At 38.7% G+C, this 22,637-nt stretch overlaps 1 protein-coding gene across 1 annotated transcript in view; it reads left to right on the top strand.

Moving 5' to 3' along the window:
- THSD7B (thrombospondin type 1 domain containing 7B) overlaps positions 1-22,637 on the top strand; it is a gene marked incomplete at both ends in the record, with an annotated part of 801,311 nt that overhangs the window by 774,904 nt on the left and 3,770 nt on the right. Inside the window, 7 exons of the mRNA XM_079709630.1 lie at positions 2,440-2,585; positions 7,985-8,144; positions 9,268-9,441; positions 9,542-9,637; positions 12,046-12,128; positions 14,352-14,544; positions 17,835-17,922. Coding sequence (XP_079565756.1) covers positions 2,440-2,585; positions 7,985-8,144; positions 9,268-9,441; positions 9,542-9,637; positions 12,046-12,128; positions 14,352-14,544; positions 17,835-17,922 — 940 coding nt within the window. The remainder of the gene's footprint in view (positions 1-2,439; positions 2,586-7,984; positions 8,145-9,267; positions 9,442-9,541; positions 9,638-12,045; positions 12,129-14,351; positions 14,545-17,834; positions 17,923-22,637) is intronic.

A 22,637-nucleotide genomic window follows, 5' to 3' on the forward strand; every position in this document is an offset into this window, starting at 1 on the left:
CAACAATCCCATTACTGGGCATATACCCTGAGAAAACCATAATTCAAAAAGAGTCATGTATTATATGCTTCTTGATAGAAGTTGGTATTGTTTGAAAATTGTATCTTGGTGTTTGGATAGCAAAAGGCAGAGAAATTGTATGGATGTGCTTTCAATGAGTGGGTGTAAGACTTCATTATTTCAAAAAGTAACAGCATCATTTTTTTTCCATTGACTTCATTAGGTTCCCCCCACCTTGATGTCCAGCAGAAAGTATCTGTCACTTTAATGGAAATAAATAAAATAGTCCTAAAGTAATGGCCATGATGTATGCCATCAATTTAAGAACAAGCTTGAAGTTATTTGGTTTTAATGAAATAGAACCTCTTTAGCTGTGATAAAGGTGATACTACATTGTCATTGTTCTTACATAGATGGACAGAGAACAGAGTGCAATGATAATGACATTAGGGTAATAGATACTTAGTTCAAGAGAATAAACAAAGATTATCATAAAACTGAAGAGTATTTAAACAAGAATTGATGTGAAATCTTGAGCCAAATGTGTTCATAAAGCAGGGACAATGTTTCATATGAATAAGGTGATGTCCAACCTGTATGATTTGATTTGAGTGATGCTGGGAAGGAACATCTGTCCAAAGCATGTTCTTCCCAGGGCCCAAGGAGGCAGAATGGGTAGATTCTGTTATTTGCAAAGCCTATGTTATCTATAATATGGAAAAATAATAGAATTCTCCTCCGGGGTTGTTACGATTATTCAGTGAGTCAGTACATTTAAAGTATTTAGAAAATTTCTTAGCACATGGTATCTGCCAAATAATTACGGTGATATATCATCACACATTTTCAGATACCAGATAATATCATATAGACAACTTATGAATTAAATAAATATTCATTAGTGCTTAATATATATGGAGTACCATGTTAGGGACAGAATCCCAGGCCTCAAGGAATTTAGAATCCAATGATTAGAACTTCCTAGTTTTCCTCAAGGTTCTTCTCAGAGAGAATTAGTTTACCACCAAATCTATGATAATATTCTGGTGGCCACTAAGAGGTCTAGTTCACTGAAGGTGTGAGTTACCCTTACTTCTCCCTGAACTTGAGGGCATCTGGGAATTCTTAGCCAAGGTTTTCAAGTGAATTCTATGCAGAAGTGAAGTCATTACTCTCTTTCCATTTCTCTTAAGAGGTAAATGTAGAATCTTTGACATCAACTAAAAGACCCCACTTTTAATAGCTTTAACAGTATTCCCTCAACCTATTCTCTTCCTAGCTCTTTCTGTCCAGCCACACTGGCCTGTCAGGTCCTCAAACCTGTTCTGCTCCTTCAGATTTCTGCTTAAAGCTCAACTGCTCAACTGATTCCTTCCCAGACTGGGCAGCCTCCCCATAACATGCTCTCATGGAACCTTCTGTTTTTCCTTTAACATTTATCACAGATACAATTACATAATTAACTTTATAACACCAATGGAAGGGCATGGATTCACAGATAATTCACAGATAGCTAATAGTAATGAAACTATATGCACATCATACCTCATCAGTAAAAAAGGAGTAAGGACAAGAGGGAGTTGGAGGGAGAGCAAGAGAGAAACAAAGACACTTAAATTCCATCCACTCTTCCACTTAATGAGCTTATGACCTGATGCCTAGGAGTGGGTATAAGATGACATGGGAGCCCTACTCTTTCTTGAGTTATTCTTATTAACCAATTTCCTTTCATTAGGAAATGGAGTACCAGCATTTGAACATGTGTGTTTCAAACAACATGGCTTCTTCACACAAGTCAACAATTTTATCTTGTACTCAGTGAAAAAAGAAATTGGTCCTAAAATCTAGGAAAATTGGCCATGTTGAGTTAATGGAGAGACACTATTGGAACCTCAGGGTGGCACCTTCCTAGGGAATTTTCCAGGGTAATTTGGATTATATGCAATTTTTACCTTATTTTCTGATTTAGAAACTAACAAGATACAACTCTATTTTTGTTTAATATTTGTAATCCTAGCAAGGAATATAAGGTCTGTGAAGGTAGAAGGTACATCTGGTGTTTTCATCACTATATCCCTAGCACAAGGCAGGATGCTTGGATTATTTAAAGCTTAATAAATAAATATTTGTTAACTGAATTAACGTTCAGCCAGTGTTTATGGGGATCAGTCTATCTGGCAACAATACAGAGTTTGGACTTAAGCCGGCTAAAGTAGAAGACAGACAGAATTTCAGATCCTTAAGCATTATGCAGACGTTAGATAACTTGTGTCTCCATAGAGACCTAAATTAAAATGGCAGAAAAACTGAAACCTGAACACGACAAAGTTCAGTGTGTTTTAATGAAGGCTTTTGTATGTAAGTCAACATTCTGTCCTTTAATTCCCTTTCCAAGCCAAACTCTAAGGGAAAAAGCTGACATCTTCCTTATCATTTTAGGTCGAATGAGCCGGACTCGATTTATCATTATGCCAACCCAAGGAGAAGGACGGCCATGCCCCACAGAGCTTACCCAGCAGAAAACCTGCCCAGTGACCCCCTGCTACAGCTGGGTCCTCAGCAACTGGTCTGCATGTAAATTGGAGGTAGGTCATGGAATGACAGAGAAATGCTTCTCAGTATATCCAAAGTACTTGTCTAGTCAAACCTATATGCTGATGGAACAAATTTCACGCTACCAGGGGCCTGGCAAGGTGTATTTTTATGCAATGGAGAACATGGAAAAAAGAACCAAATGACTTAACCTCACACAGAGTTATATTGCTAGGAAAATAAATAGCTGTTCATTGGGCACTATTTATAATAAGCTGGGTCAGGGGACTTCCAATCTCTTTGGCATCCTCAAAAATTCTCTATCTCCTTGGCTTGTTGGAAATATCAAAGCATTATGCAATTAGGCAAAACCCTGATGCTATGGAAATGCACAGCTTGCTGTAGACTGTATTTCCTAAAAAAACACTTTTAGGCTTAGACAAAATCTTGCATGTGGGCAGAAAACCAAAAGTGTATGTAAGTTATATTTTAACATTATTACACGAACCAAGGTTACTACATTTTCCTCAATGATTGCTTTTTATTGACCTGAAATATAAATGCCTAGTAACATCATAATATATCACATACCCAGAACTTTTGCTGGGTCAGCAAAGATCCTCTACAGCATTTTTCTCTCTGGCTTCTTGTATAAGAAAAAGCACGTTGATTTTCTCTATTTTCTTATTTTACTGGTTTATCCTTCAGTTCATATTCCAAAGCAGATTTTAATTAGGTAACAATAATTTTGATTATGCATTAAGAAATCTGCAGAGTATTCTCATGGAGATGTTTAGTGTTCCTGTCAGGATGACATTGTCATGCAGCGTTATTATCTTGCAGAAGTTAAATGCCCATGTATTTTAATAAGTCCCAGAGGAACAAAGATGTGTGGTACATTTGTTCAATCTCCTTTTTACAGAAAATAAGGTAACCATGCTAATTAATTAAATAGTAACCTAATAGCTTTAAATATGAATACTGTGTCTACAACCCTCTTTCCTAAGCCTTCAGCAATTTTTTTTTTTTTTTTTTTTTTTGGCGGTACGCGGGCCTCTCACTGTTGTGGCCTCTCCCGTTGCGGAGCACAGGCTCCGGACGCGCAGGCCCAGCGGCCATGGCTCACGGGCCCAGCCGCTCCGCGGCATGTGGGATCTTCTCGGACCGGGGCACGAACCCATTGCATTGGCAGGCGGACTCTCAACCGCTGCACCACCAGGGAAGCCCCTTCAGCAATTTTTTAAGTGCTGCTTAGAATTACAATTAAGAAAATGGAAGGAAGATTTCTCCTGATAATTGTTGAGAAAGTAGAGAAAATAAATTCAAAGAATTCAGGAACCCATTGCAGGGGAAGGGAGAGAAAACACAGGAAGAAGAGGGGAAGGATGGGAGACAAACTCCACACTCCATGTCTTACCAGCCATACAACTGCTACTATACCTCACATGTTCTTTTGTACTTTCCCTTTTACCTTCTCAGGTATCAGAGCCTTTTTTTTTTTTTAATAGACATGTCTGCCAATTTGTCCCATAGGAACATTAAGGGGAAATGTCAAATGTAATGTTTCATTTTGCTGTCACGTATTGAGCTTTAGCCAGAACCACAGGGGCCAGAGTGGTGGGTTGTGAACATTCTCTGTAGCAGTGCTGGTGGGGATAGACGGGGGTGTTGTGGCATCTATTGGAGATACCCGGGCACGGAGGCCCTGGAGACCACGAGAGCAGGTGTATCTAGAAATTTGAGAAGTGTCTCAGATTTCTAGATGAGGTTATTCCCTCACTGACACTTCCAGTCGGGAGGCAACTGTTAGACTCAATCCAGGCAAAGCTCTCAAAAAACAAGTCTGTAGTAATTATTCCTGTGTGGGCACCTTACCCAAAGGAGGCCAATCAGCGTTCTTCCCCAAGAATTTGGAATGGAATTGAAGCTGTTCAAAGATACTATATTCAGGAACTCTTAGCTGCCACATTTTCCCACCTTGTAGGTAAAGTTAGTCACTTAGAAGCAAGAAGAACAAAGAAGGTGACACAAAAAAGCAGAGGCAAAAGAGAAAGTGAATCTTGATGACATTTGAGTTGAGTTTTTCCTGAGTTTGAACTGTACTCCCGCTCTTCAAAGCCTACTTGTGAATGCTTTGTGAGATAAATTAACACAATATCTTTTCAGTGAGTTGCCTTTTCTTAAACATTTATGTAAGCTGAGTTTGGGGAATTACTGACTAAAATACACGTGGGCCTCCACACACAAAGGAAGCGCACTTCTCTCACAGCTGTCCTGCTTCTCCTTGTCCTGTACTATATCCTGACCTGCCAAATGCAGGTTGAAAGCTCATTCACTGGAGGTGGTAGAGATGTTGAAGTGGCTGATTGCCATCAAATGTACCAAACCCTAATAAGAGGACCTTGCACAGGGCTCAGTGGATATGCCAATTCTGCCTCCATCTTATGTGGAAAGAGATTTGCAAATGGAAATGTTTATCCTCAGGCTTCACTTTTTTTCAGGGTTTCCTAACTCTTTCCAAGTTCCCCAGCTGATAACACGCATCCACACGTATGCTGCAAAACCTGTTTAGGAGCTCAGACTCTGGAGCGCAGCAGGCCTCATTTTGGTCAAGATTTTTTCCAGTTTCTCGCTCTGCACTTTTTGTCAAGTTTTCAAACTCTCCAAACCTCTGTTTTCTTATGTATATCATGGGGGAGGGTAGCAAGAGTAGCTGTTTTGCTAGGGGGTTTTGGTAGGGATAGACAAATTCATATTTAGCATAGTATCTGACATAAATTCAGAGCTCTATAAATTGAGGTTGTTGTTACAGGTTTGATTACAGCTCTGATTATGATTATTAGCACCATCTGCTGATCCACATCTGGTGATGCCGATTCAGAGTATACAGAAAGTCCCTTAATGATCTGGACAGGAGAGAGTCAGTGACAGAATCCTTGCTGTTGACCATCTGGCTCTAAGAAACCTGGCTCTGTTTTCAAGCCCTAGTGTGTGAAGTCTCGTGAGTGAGACTGAATGAATGCTTGCTTTATGAATGAAGCTATCATGCTGATGCTGATTTCTCTTCATACAGTAGCTGTTGTTGTCAAGGTATGAGATTAAGGTTGATCATGGATACATACTAGGAGCGTATTATTGTTTGTGTTGGTTTTTAAAGTGATCCCTGATGTAGACTTGTTTCCTGTCATTTCTGCACACCCCATCTCCTGGAATGTCAAACAGAGCTCTAATCAACTGCATCTCCTGTTGCCTGAGGTTCCAGAGAGCAGTAACTTCAAATTTCAGACACGCTGCAGTATCTTCAGACTCCAAGTTCACGAACTCTGATACTCTATAGCGAAACATACACCTTAGACAATTCTGCCATGGATCCATCATCTGGAATAATAAGTGATAGAGAGAGTCCTCCCCCAAACAGAAATTTAACTTACACTAGGTATTTTCCACTTCAGGGAGTGAACGTTTACCAGAACATTTGGTGTGAATGAATATACTGTGAATTGGTGTTGAACTTCTACTTCTCCAAAAAAAAGTACACTTAGGTTCAAAATTAGGGTGCATGTTTTAAACAATTTCACAATGACTGTAGAGATGATTAGAGCAGTTATGAGGTATTGATATATCCAGTGTGGGGCTTGCCATTGTTAGATAAACAAATCATAATTCTTGTTAAGACAGCTCTAGAAAAGGAGGTGGTGGTTCCTATATGTGTGTCTACTCAGTTTCATCAGGCCCTACATTGCTACAACTCAGGAGGAGGAGAGGAAATGTCTCCTCCAAGTCTCACCTTTTCCTTTCTGCCAGTGTGGCTTTGAATCCGAACTTCCTTCTGTAAAGAATTTTTCTCAGCAGCCACTCTGTACCATCCTGCACATCCGGCAGTCCATCCACAACCTGCCCTTGATGCTCAGCAGCCGCTGCCGCAGTGCCTTGACCTGGCTGGTGCTCAGCAGGCCCATCAGCCCCGGCTCACCTGCTGCATGCCCAGAAGCACTGTCAGGGCTGCTTTCGCTGCCCACCCTGTCCCTCTTCACTCCTGCTGCTGCCACGGCCACAGAAGCTCCCAGGCATAGCAATGCAGTTTCTGGGTTCTGTTGGGGTGGGAGGGGGGTGGGAAATAAGAAGGAGCTGAAACTCAGTTTCCCAGTACAGAGCCCGGTTGTCTGTCACCTAATAATGACTTGTAACATGGAGCATCCTTATCTGCAGCAACGGAGCCCATGCAGAGGGTCATCCTCTCTCTCCTTCTCTCTCTCTCTTTCCATCCATACCAGTAGTAGTCATGAAAGCTCCAGCTCTTCCACCAATTTCTGGACTTAGTGGGAGCTGAGTAACATACCTTGGAAGTACAGAGGAGTTAATACTCCATGGGGTGAAGGTTGATCAATGAGGACTGAATCCAAGGAGGAGCTGGCATGTAATGCCTCTCCCTTTTCCTCCCTCCCCACCTCATGGATGGCCCTACAGCCTGTCTAGAAGATGTTGTGATTGACCAAGAAACCAGCTGTGTTTGCTCGGAAGTTTAGGCCAGTTGACAACACACTACCTTATATTTCCTTTTCCTCCGTACCTGCGATGGCTCTTTCACCCTCACTCTTGCTATCCTGGGATTTCACCTCCTTAGTATAGAAGCTTTGTCTTAGGCTCTGTTTTCTAAGGCATTTATGCAAGAACAGAGCTACCCCTCTACAGTTATCCAAATAGCCAGTGGACTTTTTTTTTGACGTATGAGCACCTGACTAAAACTGAGGAGATAATACTCATCTCATGAGTATCTGCTAAAAATGTTACAGTAGGAAATCTTTCATCAGGCAGATGGTTGCACTAGATAACCACTAAGTGCCTTCCAATTCTAAGCTTCTGTTTCTGTGAGACACTGCACAATTTTTTTTCTAATCACCAAGAATAATATAAGTGGGACTTGTATGAAATATCTTCAAAGAATAGTATTCAGCACAGAAGGCATTCTGGGAAAACAACTTCTCGTAGCAATAGAGAAAAATCAGCGTTTTATTGGAAACCCAAACCTAATCCATGTGAGAAAGTACTGAATTCCCTACAAAAGAAAAACAAAAGAGAAATGTACGCTCTGTGGCTGTACATGCTCTCTTGGGGGAGTGATTATGGATTAGGCCATTTTATCACATACACCTAGACAAATTAGGTATTGTTTTTCTTTTTCAGTCAATCCTGGCTGAGTTCCAAAATGAATTGTCATATGCTGAGTGCATAAATTCCAAGGCATAGATTTGCATTTGTACTTTAGTTGCTCTATCAGCTCTAGGAGAATTGCTCAGGGATGCCTTATTGTCAACAATTGAAAGATAACTCTCAAGAGGAGGAAGCTGCCGAAATATGCAACTAGGGTTTTTTTGAGCAAGAGATGGCAGGAGCCAAAACTTTGAGATGATCATGATTTGGGTAATGCTGACAGCATCCTTTCCTCTGACAGGGTGGAGACTGTGGGGAAGGAGTCCAGATCCGCAGCCTCTCCTGTGTGGTCCACAATGGTTCAATGTCTCACTGGACTGTACCTGTAGACAATGCACTGTGTGGAGAGATGCCCTTTCAAGACAGCATCCTGAAGCAGCCATGTTCTGTGCCTTGCCCAGGTAGGCAATTTTAAATGATCGGGAATGCCTTCCATGGTGACCTTTTTATTTATTTCTTTTCTATTAATTTCCTGAGTTCTCTCTTGTCCAAGTTGAAGTTTTTAATTAACTTTGATTCATTTGTCATTGTGGTTATCACTTTGGAATATACCTCACAGCTTCAGCAGAGGCAAAGTAGGCCGGGGAGGTGGGGGGAAGCACTGGACTTGGAAATTTAAGAGCTAAGTTAGAATCTTGTCAGTATCACTTCACTGGTGTTTTACCTGGGACAAACAGTCTGGTCCCTTTGAGCAATGGTGCTCCATCTAGAAAATGTGTTAATAATACCTGACCTGACAGCACCTAGCACATTGGCCAGCGCTCAAAAAATACTGACGGAATCCATGAGTGGATGAACCCCTGGGTGATGACATGGGTGGGGACAAGTAAGGCTATAAGTGCACAGAAACACTCTGTTAAACAGGCAAGTTCTATGTAATCGTGAATGTTATTATTAGTTACAGAAGATTTATGAGTTTATTTTAATCCTAATAACACAGCTTAGCTTATATGACATGAGTTTAAGGTGGCTTAATATATCCTTATATATCCTTATAACATGGCATGTTATATGTGTGTAAAAACACATACCTACATATAGACATAAATGTATACACATAAATGTGTGTATGTTTAGATTATTAAATTAAACATTCTTTAAGTTCAAAGATATTCCACTTCAGTAACTGGCTTACTCCCTTTATATGATTTCTGTGAACATCTATTTTATGATGTTATGCTGCTCTTTAAAAACTGAATTGATGTAATCTTTACACTTTCTTTTAAAAAATTTACTATCACTAGTAGTCACAGTGTTCTGTAGATAAAACTGCCGTGATTGGAAGCAAAACAATGGCAGTCTAGTGTTTGGTGCTCTTTTGCTCAACTAGATTAAACCATAAATTACTTCCTCATTCTTAGTATTTTCTAATTAGAAAATGTATCAGTGTGGAATGCATAGTTTCTGGAACCCACCCCATCACTGCACCACCACACAAATCTCACTGTGAACCTGTGCATGTAAATGGTGTTAAGGGCCAGTTTTCACGTTCTTTCCTCTGCTCTGTGCTGCGCAATCCTCCAGGAGACTGCCATTTAACAGAATGGTCAGAGTGGAGCACGTGTGAACTGACCTGCATCGATGGAAGAAGCTTCGAGACTATGGGTCGTCAGTCTAGGTCAAGGACATTTATAATTCAGTCTTTTGAGAACCAAGACAGTTGCCCCCAGCAGGTTGTAGAAACACGCCCTTGTACAGGTACCAAGAGCACTTTTCAACTCTTAGCGTTGATTGATCAATGCTTATTCTGCTTTGATGTGACATATAATAGAACCGCTGTTATCATATTTACTTGCAGGAGGTAAATGTTATCACTACACATGGAAAGCAAGTCTTTGGAACAATAATGAACGAACTGTATGGTGCCAACGTTCAGATGGCATTAACGTCACAGGTATTCCTAAGATTCATGTGGGCACTTCAGAAAGATCTCTGAGTGTTGCTGGTGGTGAGAAGAATTAGCGTACAAATTATAAGCAAGGGAAGACTGGGCAGTGGCCTTAGATGAGCTTCACGGCAAGTTGCCGTTAGACCTTTGCATCTTAGAAAGCAAACACTTCTATTTGAAGTCCCATATATCAGACAACTTAAAAAAATAAGCTGAAACACAATAAAATTTCCTTAAATATCATGATCTGAGAGACAAAGACTGAAAGAGACAGATGTTAGTTTAAAACAATGGTCTCTAAAATGTTTAGAGATGTACCTTTTCAGTAAAAAGTATTTGAGAACAGATCTCAACATATTCTAAAATCCTTCACTGCTGTGCTAATGTATCATGATATGAAACATGTACAGAAAGTGAAATTAAAAGGGTTGATAAGGATATAATAAAAATTAAAATATATTAATGATGTAAAAAACCATTTTGCTGTAAATTATAGATGCTTATGTTCATGTACTGAAAGCTTCACTTTTTAAGAATGTTTTAGTCATGATTGTTATTTAATATCTGACTATAGGTTGAGGGAAGGTGTCTTCATTTATGACAGTGAATGCAATTTGATTCTACAAATGGTCTTCTCAATCATTTTAAAGGGCGTTTTTTTTGATGCCTTCTTATCAAAGAAAATTAAATTGTCATTCTTTTTACTTAGTACTGTGGCTGACTAAGAGCTTATCAGAATAGGAGAATTTTGATTTTTCTATTGGAGTAGAAAGATTGTTAGCTTCACCTTTTTCTAGTTTACCTGTTTTTGCATTAGTGGTTGTCCCTTTAATCCACAGCATTTCCATACAATAATTTATTTTAAGCTGCTCGTCCATTTTGTAAGTTACTGTTAAAACTTAATATACTGTAAATCTACCTAACCAGGAACACAGAAAGCATCACACGCTGCAATATGCTGAGAGTTAACGGACTGGTAAGGGTTCCACTATAAAATTCTCTGTATGGAGTACCTTGTGCCCAGTGTACATCACGGGGCCATCTGATGAATGAGTTCAGGCTACCAGTGTCACCTGCTAAGTATTATTTGAGCTTAATTTCATTCTTAAAATTTAAAATGTTAGATAAACTGTACAATTCTAACATGTTCTTCCCGACTCCCAGGAGATCCTCTCCCCATGGGGTTCACACACTGCATGGTGGCGATCCCTGGTTTGAGTGCAAAACATCCCCTCCAGACTCTGGTGCCAGCAACGGGGCTGTGTTGGCAGCACTAACACCCATGTGATCAATTTCACACCTACCTGCTCATTCCGGATCCTGGTGGTGTTTTGTTTTGTTTTTCCTGTGAGGATTATTTGTTTTATTTTTTCAAGTAACAGTGAGAGTTTAGCTGTTTCATTCTTAGGGTAAATGTAGATCTATTCCCTACACAGCTTTAAGCCCAAAGCTTTTCGCTAGTTATAAAATCGTAAACTATAATTGTTTGACAATTATAGTAATGCAGAGGCTAGAATCTATAAATGCAACCAGTAGGATATAAATATAGTTTAAATATTGCCCTTGAGTAATATGCCGACTCCTTTGCTTAGTACCTTGAATCCAGGAAGGCATGACTAATATTAAGTGATTTTCAGATTATAGAGACACTATTCCATCCATTTACTCAAATATTTCATAAGGACCTGCAAGTACTATGTCAGATCTATGATTATCCCTCCTGGAGTGTATACATTTGCTGTTAAAAATAGGTGTGGGAGTATGTATGTGACTGTGTGTGTGTATTCTGGTTGAAATACATTTAAAATGTTACCAAAATGTTTGATATTGTGGTCCCATGAATTGATTAGTGGCATTCTTTTACTGTTTGGTTATTGGGAATTGGTCTAGTGCCTAGTTGGGGTATGCGGGAGATGGAAAAAAAATATGTAGAAAGATCTTCACGCATATATATTTTCTGCTCCTGAGCTTCACTTGAGATTTCATCAGTTTGTTTATTGGGAATTGGTCTAGTGCCTAGTTGGGGTATGCGGGAGATGGAAAAAAAATATGTAGAAAGATCTTCACGCATATATATTTTCTGCTCCTGAGCTTCACTTGAGATTTCATCAGTTCTTTTACTGATCCTGACACGCACAGGCTTTGCCCTCAAGCATGGCCACATGATAGAATCACATTGCCAATGCGCAGGTATAAAATCTCTACTGTAAACAGCTTCTCTACTGTAGCAGAGTTTCCCATCTCAAACAGCCCTTCCTGGAGTACTGTGATCAATCATATAAAACTGTGCCACACTGTCAGCAAACAGATTTTTTAAAGATAATCCTGTTACAAGGTAGCCAGTGCCAGAGATGAAAAGAAATGAGTATTCATCATAGAAAAATCTGTAAATGATGGTGGGATTTCCTTTGTAGGAGGCTGTTCCCCTCAGGCACGCCCTGCTGCTATTCGGCAGTGTAACCCGGCCTGCAGAAAACCTTTCTCCTACTGTACACAGGTGAGTCATGTGCTGGAGGCTTGGACAAGTATTGTAATCGCTGTGTTATATGTATGCTGTCTGATGTTTTCCAGTCTCCTCCAGCCCAAGTAGCAATTCCATGGGCCCACGATACCACAGAGAGGCATTTGCAGGAGTAATCACAGCTATTAAGAATTTCTTTCCAGGGCATGTGTTCAAGAAAGCAGTCTTTTTTTCTCTAAATCCATTCTCTAAATCTCTAAGCCCTAGGTTAATTCTTTACCACAGAAAAACGAGTGAGTGATTAAGCTTCCCGTTTGGAAAAATAGAGATCAGCAGCAACTTCATGGGCTAAGGCTGTTGCTAAATAGAAGGTGTGGCTTTCCCCCAACTCTGTGGATACCCTCTTTAATAAAACATAAATTACCATTTCCGGGCTTCCCTGGTGGCGCAGTGGTTGAGAGTCCACCTGCAGACGCGGGGAACGCGGGTTCGTGCCCGGGTCCGGGAAGATCCCACATGCCGTGGAGCTGCTGGGCCCGTGAGCCACGGCCGCTGAGCCTGCGCGTCCAGAGCCTGTGCTCTGCAGCGGGAGAGGCCACAACAGTGAGAGGCCCGTGTACCGCAAAAAAAAAAAAAAAAAAAAAAAAATTACCATTACAACTTTTCACTCAGAGTAAACAGAGATGCATCTTGAAAAGATGGCTTTCATAGCTGAGCATATACCAATTTTTCGTAATTAGTTCTCCCCATTAAACACTGAATAATGTCTTCAATTAAAACCACTGGAAATACTATAATAATATGAGTGCTCCCTAAACTGTAGGCATTTATTAATTATATGCTTTTCCGACCTTTACTTTAAAAATAAATTTATGTATGTATGTATGGCTGTGTTGGGTCTTCGTTGCTGCACGCGGGCTTTCTCTAGTTGCGGTGAGTGGGGGCTACTCTTCGTTGCAGTGCGTGGGCTTCTCATTACGGTGTCTTCTCGGGTTGCGGAGCACGGGCTCTAGGCGCGTGGGCTTCAGTAGTTGCAGTGCATGGGCTCAGTACTTGTGGCACACTGGCTTAGTTGCTCCGTGGCATGTGGGATCTTCCTGGACCAGGGCTCGAACCCGTGTCCCCTGCATTGGCAGGCGGATTCTCAACCACTGCGCCACCAGGGAAGTCTCTGACTTTTACTTCTTGTGGAAGATTGTGGTACCCTATTTTTAGTGTTAGTATCTGTTGCTCCTCAAAATCATGTGTTCAACAGTTGATGACCTAAGTAAATCTGGCTGATGCATAAGGACTGACGTGAGTGGCTATGTAAGGCTGTTCAGAAAATTCCAGAAATAGTTTTATGTGAGGAGCCCTAATAGCAGAGTTATAGAGATTCATAATCTTATGCTTATTTTCTATTCTTTTCTATTGCTTTTATGTTTGCTGAAGGAAGGAAGAGCAGTTATTTTCAGTTTCACTTCCAGAGACAGATAGAAATCCTTGTCTGTTATACTTTATCATAATCAGTTTCTTGGAGAGGTTTATTGTACATGAAAATTACCAGGAATCCACAAATATGAAGGTCATATTGTCATGATGCCAACTAGGAATGTGATGATGTGATGTGACACTCAGATTACTACAAGATATCAATCTCTCTCTCTCTCTCTCTCCTCCCTCTCTTGGACATGTGCCTTTGGCGAAGTCTTTTTTTCTCCACAGTCTTGGGCTGTTTCCTCTGAGTGAAGAACTAAGCCTTTGAGTGGAGAGGCAGTTCAGACTAGTTAGTGATCAATAGCAGAAAGTGATAGAGGCAGAAATCGACCTCAAAGAGCACAAAACTCAAAGAAGATATGTACATAATTCCTGTTGCTTTGCTTCTCAGTGTCAAGGGCAGGTTGGAGTGAGTGGGCAGGAATCTGAAACAGCTGGGGGAAGAGTTGAGGCTAATTTTTAATTAGATGCTTTAAACATCTCTGTAAGAGAGAAAAGGTGGTAGTTAATGCCCACTATTGACAAAGAATTGTGATTTCATATTTGGAAGGTATAAGAACTATAAACCACTAGAAAGAACTGATGATTTATTTAAGGGTTGACTTTGGAATTCAAAAAGGTGAACTGTTTATCAAATTTTCACCTCTTTGGCAAGTCTGGTGCTGGAAAACCCTAAATTGCCATGACATACCATGCGAATGTTAAGTGCCTCCAGCAGTTAAAGCGTTCTTTTTTCACCTACACAACTCACTGTGTAACCGTAAACATTCTTTTCTGCTATAGGGTGGAGTCTGCGGCTGTGAGAAGGGCTATACAGAGATCATGAGATCCAATGGTTTCCTGGATTACTGCATGAAAGTACCTGGCTCAGAGGACAAAAAAGCTGATGTGAAAAATCTCGCTGGGAAAAACAGACCTGTGAATTCAAAAATACATGATATTTTTAAAGGATGGTCTCTTCAACCCCTTGATCCAGGTACATATTGGTTATAAGTCAGAAACTTAAATTCTCTCATGGGGGATTGGGGCTCATATTGTGACCACTGCTCATGATGGAAAGAATGGAGGGAAGAAGGAAAAGAGGAGAGAAGGAAAAAAGCAACATGGTCTAGTTCAAGGTTTCTCAAATTTGAGTGTTGTGTGGTGTAAAATGTTCTCATGGGGTGGTTGAAGGTAAGTCTGTCAATCCTAGTTTAAGAGACACTGAGTTAAGGAACCAAAATATTTATCTTTAAAAATATTTGAATTGTAAATTATTTCTGCCAAAGACTTTATTTTTATAACTGTGAATTTGTGTATATAATTGAAATTAAAAGCAAAAATTGGAATAGATTCTCAGGAACATGCAGGTACCTAGGGGAATGTCCAGGGACCCTATCTGGTTTGAGAAACACCAGTGAAATAGTAAAGAGCATCAACTTCAGAGGCCAACAGACCTTACTGGCATCATAGCTCAGAAGGTACTGATTTTGTGACTGACTGTAGTATCTTCACCTCTCCGGAACTGTTTCCTCATCTACGAATCAATCTAGAGGCACCTGCCCTGCACGATTGTCATGAGTATTAGCACACTGTCAGGCCTGCAGGACTCAAAAATTAGTGGGTATTAAGGACAAGAATGAACATTTTTTAGATGCTTTCTGTGTACCCTGTGGTTCCATGCTGGTTGTGGTGCATGACTCATTACGTTCTTGCACATAATGAGATGCCATTATCCCCATTTTAGTGATTAGGATGCTGAAATTGGCAAACTAATTTGACCAAGGACACACCACCAGTAAGTGACAGGAAGGTTTGAAAGGCAGGCCAATAAGGTCTTTACAAAGCACTGGTCTCTACTTCCCACTCTGTGAAGTGGGCAGAAAATGAAAGCAAAATTCTCTGTGCCTACTGTACGTACCTCTTCTAGAAAACAAAATGCTGTGAATGACTGAGGGAAGGGAGCACTGAGAGGGAAGAGACACACAAAGCTCAGCCAAAATATACCTTGGGAGCTTTCCTCCCAGACCCTAGGTGTTGGCCATACCAAAGTGCCTTGATGACATGCTTAAATGAAGCAAAACCAGAGCCCAGGCACAAAGGACCCTACATCTAGAGGAAGAAACAAGATGTACACTCCTTAACTAACTTTTAAGGATGACCACAATATCTTACTCAAGTTTTGATTCCTGTGTATGTCTGGGCATGCCATAGGTATTCAAAAATATCTTATTCATTTTGTGACGTTTAGGGACATTTAGCTAATTTATAGCAATAGACTTAAATTTGAGGGAAGCGTGATATGAAATGTAGCAAGGTTCACCCACTGCTCGTAGACCCTATTTCAGGAAGAGAATTAGGGTGAAGTTCCAGGGAAATGAGTGTTCAAATCCACACTTGAGGTCCTTAACCTTTGGAGGTCTCACTAAAGCATCAATAGCACGTATGTGAGTATACATGTATGGGCATATGTGTGTGTGTGTATATATATACGGATACACACACACACATAAATACACATATGTATATTCATATATACACTATTGTATACATAGTATGTAAGTATATATGTAAAATATATATTTAGTCTGGGGAGAGTTAATAACTTTCATTAGGTTCTCATGATGAGATTGTAAACTTGAGCAGCCTCTCTGGAGGGCAATGGGGCAAAAATCTATCATACATTTTGACCTAAAATTTTCCTCCTAGGAATTCATCATACAAATATACACACATATACTAAGAGAAGTATATAAATGATATTCATTATATGACTGCTTATTACATAGCAGATGAGTGGAAATAGCCTAAATGTCTATAAGTAGAATAACAGAAAAACAAAAATAGATACAACTGTGCAATGTGTCTCATAGAGGTATCAAAAAGAATGAGATAGACCCGTCTTTATGAACTAGCATGGAAATATTTCCAATATATATTGTGACGTAGAAAAGAAGTACCAAAGTGAGTGATATGCACCATTTCTGTCTTTTTTAAAAAGTGCAGGTATCTTGTGTTTGTACTCATTTGCTTGTATGTGCAGAGAAAACTATAAGATGGTTTGCAAGCAAACTGGTTACAGTGGTAGTGGCTGGGTAGGGAGCTCAGAGAGAGTGGCAGGAAGACTGACTTTTCACTACATTATCTTTTTTTAATAGTTTGAATGTTGAACCTATCCATTATGCTGTTATAAAAAGCTATATTGATTCTTCTTAAGTAACATGGCTTAAAGGTCATGGACCACATACCTCTGTACTAGGGATGAAAAACACTGTATCTTCCAATACTTCAGCTCTGTGAGGTTTAGGGGTAATAAGATGACAGATGCATTCTCACTCAGGAAAGACTATTTTTTCTTATTGCCAATGTAAAAAATTCAGAATAGGGGATTTCATCATTAGTGTTTCAAAGAGATAAGAATCAAAGCTTTGTTAAAAGTTTTATGACCATAGAAATATATCATTACTACATTGACACCTCATTCTAAAACCTGATTGAGGCTTGAAAGTGTCTTGTAAGCAAAAATTGTAATAGGTAGTCATAATACAATTGAAAGTAATTGTGATTTTCTTCCAAACAAGTGTTGTTTACAATAGATTTTGATTTTCATCTCACAAAAGTCTTTAGCATAAGATGTTGATACGTTCTTTGGACCCACAGTTAATTACTTTCATGTAGTATAATGAACCTTTTGTGTGTATATCTTTCAGAAAGGAACATAGTTCCTTTGAGATGCTAAGGCATTGCTACTATCAGTGCAATTCTAAGTTTAGTTAACTATGTGCTCATGTAAAACAGAGCAAAAACCATGAGATTTCCAGAAACAACTCAAATTTATACACACACACGCACACCATACATACAGTCAGGGTATACCTCACACAGTAAAAATCACAAAATAGATCAGACTGGTTCTATTTTTTTAACTCCAGCAGATAATAAGTGCAAAATAATATATACTTGTACACATATGTATATGTTTTGCAATACTTTTGTATTAGAAGTATATATAAATGAAAATAAATTCAAAATATCCTGCCAGTTGTTAGATTTTATGAAGTACTGATTTCTGGTCTTTGTTTGGTATTGTGAAGAAATGATAGACTATCTTACATTTTATATTTTCACCTTTTTTTTTTGACATTTATAGCTGTCACATGTGGGTATTTCCACCTATGCTTCTGACTTACGCAAATCTCAGAATTCAGCTAAGAAATAAATAATACACTAATTTAGATAAGAAGTAAAGCTTCTGTTAATAAGCTTGTTATTTTCTATTTTAAACAGATGGCCGAGTGAAAATCTGGGTTTATGGCGTTTCAGGTGGTGGTTTTCTTATCATGATTTTCCTAGTATTTACTTCCTACCTTGTTTGGTAAGTACTAACTAGTAAAAAGTTAATATTCCATATTTTCATGGGTGGCATGTTATACTAAAAGAAAACTTAAGATCATTGGCCATTATAACATGACCCTTGAACTCACAAATAATCATCAACAGTAGAATTGGTGAATAGTTGAAATGGGAAATCATTATCTTTATTGTCCTTGTTTGAAATAACATTCTTTATTTGGTTTTCAAATACTATCAGAAGGTATAAGAGGCAAGTCATTAGTCAGGGCTTTCCCATTTTAGAATTTTGATTTAGATCAGTACTTTTTAGCTTTGATGGCACACTGGCATTTCCTGGCACCTCTTGGGGACTGATATTTGAATCCTAGTCCCAGAGATTCTTTTTTTTTTTTTAATTTTGCTTATTGAAGTATAGTTGATTTAGTGTTGTGTTAATTTTGCTGTACAGAAAACTGATTCAGTTACACATACATATATTCTTTTTTATATTCTTTTCCATTATGGTTTATCACAGGATGTTGAATATAGTTCTCTGTGCTATACAGTAGGACCTTGTTGTTTATCCATTCTGTATATAAAAGCTCACCCCAACCTCCCACTCCATCCCTCCCCCAACCCCCTTGGCAACCACAAGGCTGTTCTATATGTCCATGAGTCTGTTTCTGTTTCATAGATAGGTTAATTTGCATCATATTTTAGATTCCACATATAAGAGATAGCATATGGTATTTGTCTTTCTCTTTGACTTACTTCACTTAGTATGATAATATCTAGATCCATCTATGTTGCTGCAAATGGCATTATTTCATTCTCTTTTGTGACTGAGTAGTATTCCACTGTATATGTGTACCACATCTTCTTTATCCAGTCCTCTGTCGATGGACATTTAGGTTGTTTCCCTGTCTTGGCTACTATGAATAGTGCTGCTGTGAACATAGGGGTGCATGTATCTTTCTGAATTAGAATTTTGTCTGGATATATGCCCAGGAGTGGGATTGCTGTATTGTATGGTAATTCTATTTTTAGTTTTCTGAGAAAGAGCTTTCCGTACTGTTTTCCATAGTGGCTGCACCAACAGTGTAAGAGGGCTCCCTTTTCCCCACACTCTCTCCAACATTTGTTATTTGTAGAGTTTTTAATGATGGCAATCCTGACCGGTGTGAGGTAGTACCTCATTGTAGTTTCAATTTGCATTTCTCCAATAGTTAGCAATGTTGAGCATATTTTCATGTGCCTATTGGCCATCTGTACATCTTCTTTAGAGAAATGTCTATTTAGGTCTTCTGCCCATTTTTTGATTGGGTTTTTTGTTGTTGTTGAGCTATATGAGCTATTTGTATACTTTGGAAATTAAGCCCTTGTTGGTTGCATCATTTGCAAATATTTTCTCCCATTCCATAGGTTATCTTTTCCTTTTGTTTATGGTTTCCTTTGCTGTGCAAAAGCTTGTAAGTTCAATTAGATCCCATTTGTTTTTGTTTTTATTTCTATTGCATTGGGAGGCTGTCCTAAGAAAACATTGGTACGATTTATGTCAGAGAACGTTTTGCATATGCTCTCTTCTAGTAGTTTTATGGTGTCATGTCTTATGGTTAAGTCTTAAGCCATTTTGAGTTTATTTTTGTGTATGGTGAGAGAGCATGTTCTAACTAACTTCATTGATTTATATGCAGCTGTTCAACTTTCCCAACACCACTTGCTGAAGAGACTGTCTTTTTCCTATTGTATATTCTTGCCTTCTTTGTTGAAGATTAATTGACCGTAGGTGTGTGGTTTTATTTCTGGGCTCTCTGTTCTGTTCCATTGATCCATATGTCTGTTTTTGTGCCAATACCATGCTGTTTTGATTACTGTAGCTTTTTAGTATTGTCCAAAGTCTGGGAGGGTTATGCCTCCTGCTTTGTTCCTTTTCTTCAGGATTACTTTGGCAATTCTGGGTCTTCTATGGTTCCATATGAATTTTAGGATTATTCTAGTTCTGTGAAAAATGTCATGGGTAATTTGATAGGGATCACATTAAATCTGTATATTGCTTTAGGTAGTATGGCCATTTTAACAGTATTAATTCTTCCCACCCAAGAGCATGGGATATCTTTCCATTTCTTTGAATCATCCTCAGTTTCCTTTATTAGTGTTTTATAGTTCTCAGCATATAAGTCTTTCACCTCCTTGATCAGGTTTATTCCTAAGTATTTTATTTTGGGGGTGTGATTTTAAAAGGTATTGTATTTTTACATTCCCTTTCTGATATTTCTAGCCCCAGGGAGTCTGATTTAAGCATCCGAACAACTTGACCACATGCAGGAATAATTAAAAGTGCCCCCAGGTAATTCTAATATCCAGGCAAGGCTGAGAACCATCACTCTAGATAATTCTAGTTCTTAAATTTTCTTCTCAAACTGACCAGTTTTGACCAGTTATGTTAAATTGACTTGTTGGTTCAAACAACCTATTAGTACATTTTGAATAGTAGAGCCAGCTATTTATCTACATTGATCAGCCATGAGAGAAAATTTAACTGACTGTCCATTCCAAGAACCCCAATTTGTAAGTGACCAGTTTCTAAAAATATGTTATTCTCAGAAAATGATGATTAGCTTATTGTATAGACTATATTTTATTTGATGAGCTGGTCTTGAAACCAGACAGAAGTAAATACATTTGAATGTTTGCAAGTGTGTTGAGAATATTTTATTAGCTTCCTAAGAAGAATTTTCAAAGGATTTTAATTTTCATGAGATCAAAGTGTTCCTTTTTTTCTCTAAATCAAGATATTTATATTCATCATCTGTCTCAAACTAGTTCCTTGAGAATTTTCACCCAAGTTTTAATTGCAATTCAAATCCTGTCTTTGTATTTCTAGCTTGTACTTCCAAGGTTACACAGGTTTTTAAATTTTTGCTCTTGGTCAGTGAAGAAAATAAAGTGATTTTCATTTTTTCTGCCACATATAGTGACTGAAATTGAATTTCTAGAAGTTGGATTTCTATCTAACTAATATTTCCACAGTGTTGTAGCAAAAAGGAACACCTTCAGTTAGTCATTTACCCTAAAATCAAATGATTTGACCAATTATGTTTGAATTGGTAAGTTTTGTGAGTATTGTCTAGGTCCTGTCTTAGTGAACAAATGTGAAGTGGAAAGCCCTATATGAGGTTGAGAGTGATAGGAAGCATTCACCACTAAAAAAGATTAGAAGAAGGAAAAGGTCTTAAATTGCAACAAAGAACATAAAGGGTTGACAGATGAGACAGTGCTCTCAAAGCAATGGCCCAATACAGTGTAAGATAATCAGCTAGTCTATTAGTCTGTGAAAGCTTGGATGTGTTCTACTTCATAGCCACATCCCCAATTCTAGATTCTATGGTTCCTTCTTCCCTAGAATATCTAAAAGATTAAAAATTAAAATTTAGTAAGTCATAAATTTCACCCTTTTACATTTCTCCATTTCCTTCAACTTAAAATTGTGTTACCCTTAATCCATTCCTTCAACAATAAATATTTCTTGCAGCCCTTTCTGTATAATCCTAGGTGCTGGGGATTAATTAGGTACCTCACTGAGTTCTGATGACAAACATAATTTTCTGGAAAATTTTTATTATAAAAGATCAATGGAATTGCCCCTTACTTTTTTGTGGCCAAATTATATAACTATTTATGTACAGTATTTCTCATACCTATTTTTTTCATCCTCAATGCCCAGTCTTAATAATCCCCTGTTGGAAGTAGCACAGTTACTGCTATATTTGGATTCTTTACAAATGCTCCCTTCAGCAGTCTGTAGCCAGATTAATCTTCCTAAAACGTAGCTAAGTGATCAGCCCCTTTCCTCCTCAGACAGACACCCATTGACAGCAAAATGAAAGTCATGTTCTGGCTGCCTTACCAGTCAATTAAAGTCTCCCACTATTTGAGCCCAAAGAACTCTTTCAACTGCATTCTCTACTGTTTCCCTATACCCTGGTGTGTTGATAGGCCTATTTATTTATTTAGCTGTGCCGGGTCTTAGTTGTGGCATGCGGGATTTTTTAGTTGCTGCATGTAGGATCGAGCTCCCTGACCAGGGATCACACCTGGGCCGCCAGGAAAAAAAAAAATCTAATATTCATACATCAAACAAAGTGCTTTTCATAGATTGCCTTATTCAGTCTTCATAATAATCCAATGAGGTGTTGCTAATATCACCTTCATTTTAAAGGGGGGGAGTAAGTAATCCTCAGAAAAGTTGAATAACTTACATAAGGCCATCAGCCTGGTGAAATCAACTCCAGGTTTGTCTTAACCCCCAAATGTATATACTCTTTCCACTGGACTTTCAATCTCTGTAGTTTCTTTCCCTTGAGTAATTCTAAAAACTCTTTAGACTCGAGGTAGTGTCTACACCTTTCACCTTTTTTAGGGGCTCTTCATTTCCCAAGTAAGCTACAGACCTGGATAAAGACCTATTGATATCAAAACATTTACTGTTATATAGGAGCTGCCCAAAGAATCCAAATAGGTATTTTCACACCATCTATTTCTATTCAATAGCTTACAGAAGAGTTAGAGGATGACAGTTTTGGAGATTTTATATTTTCTCCCCCAAAATAAAAAGCTTAGGACAAGAGAGCTGCTCTAATAAATATGCCAGTTGTTAGGTGTACACTTTAGATGAAGGCAAATTTATGATAACACTTGGTCATGTTTTTGAGAAAATAGAGAAAAATAGTCTTCTCAAGGACTGCTTCATTCAGATAT

The sequence above is a fragment of the Hyperoodon ampullatus genome, assembly GCF_949752795.1.
Source record: "Hyperoodon ampullatus genome assembly, chromosome: 8".
In the NCBI taxonomy this organism is placed as follows: domain Eukaryota; kingdom Metazoa; phylum Chordata; class Mammalia; order Artiodactyla; family Ziphiidae; genus Hyperoodon; species Hyperoodon ampullatus.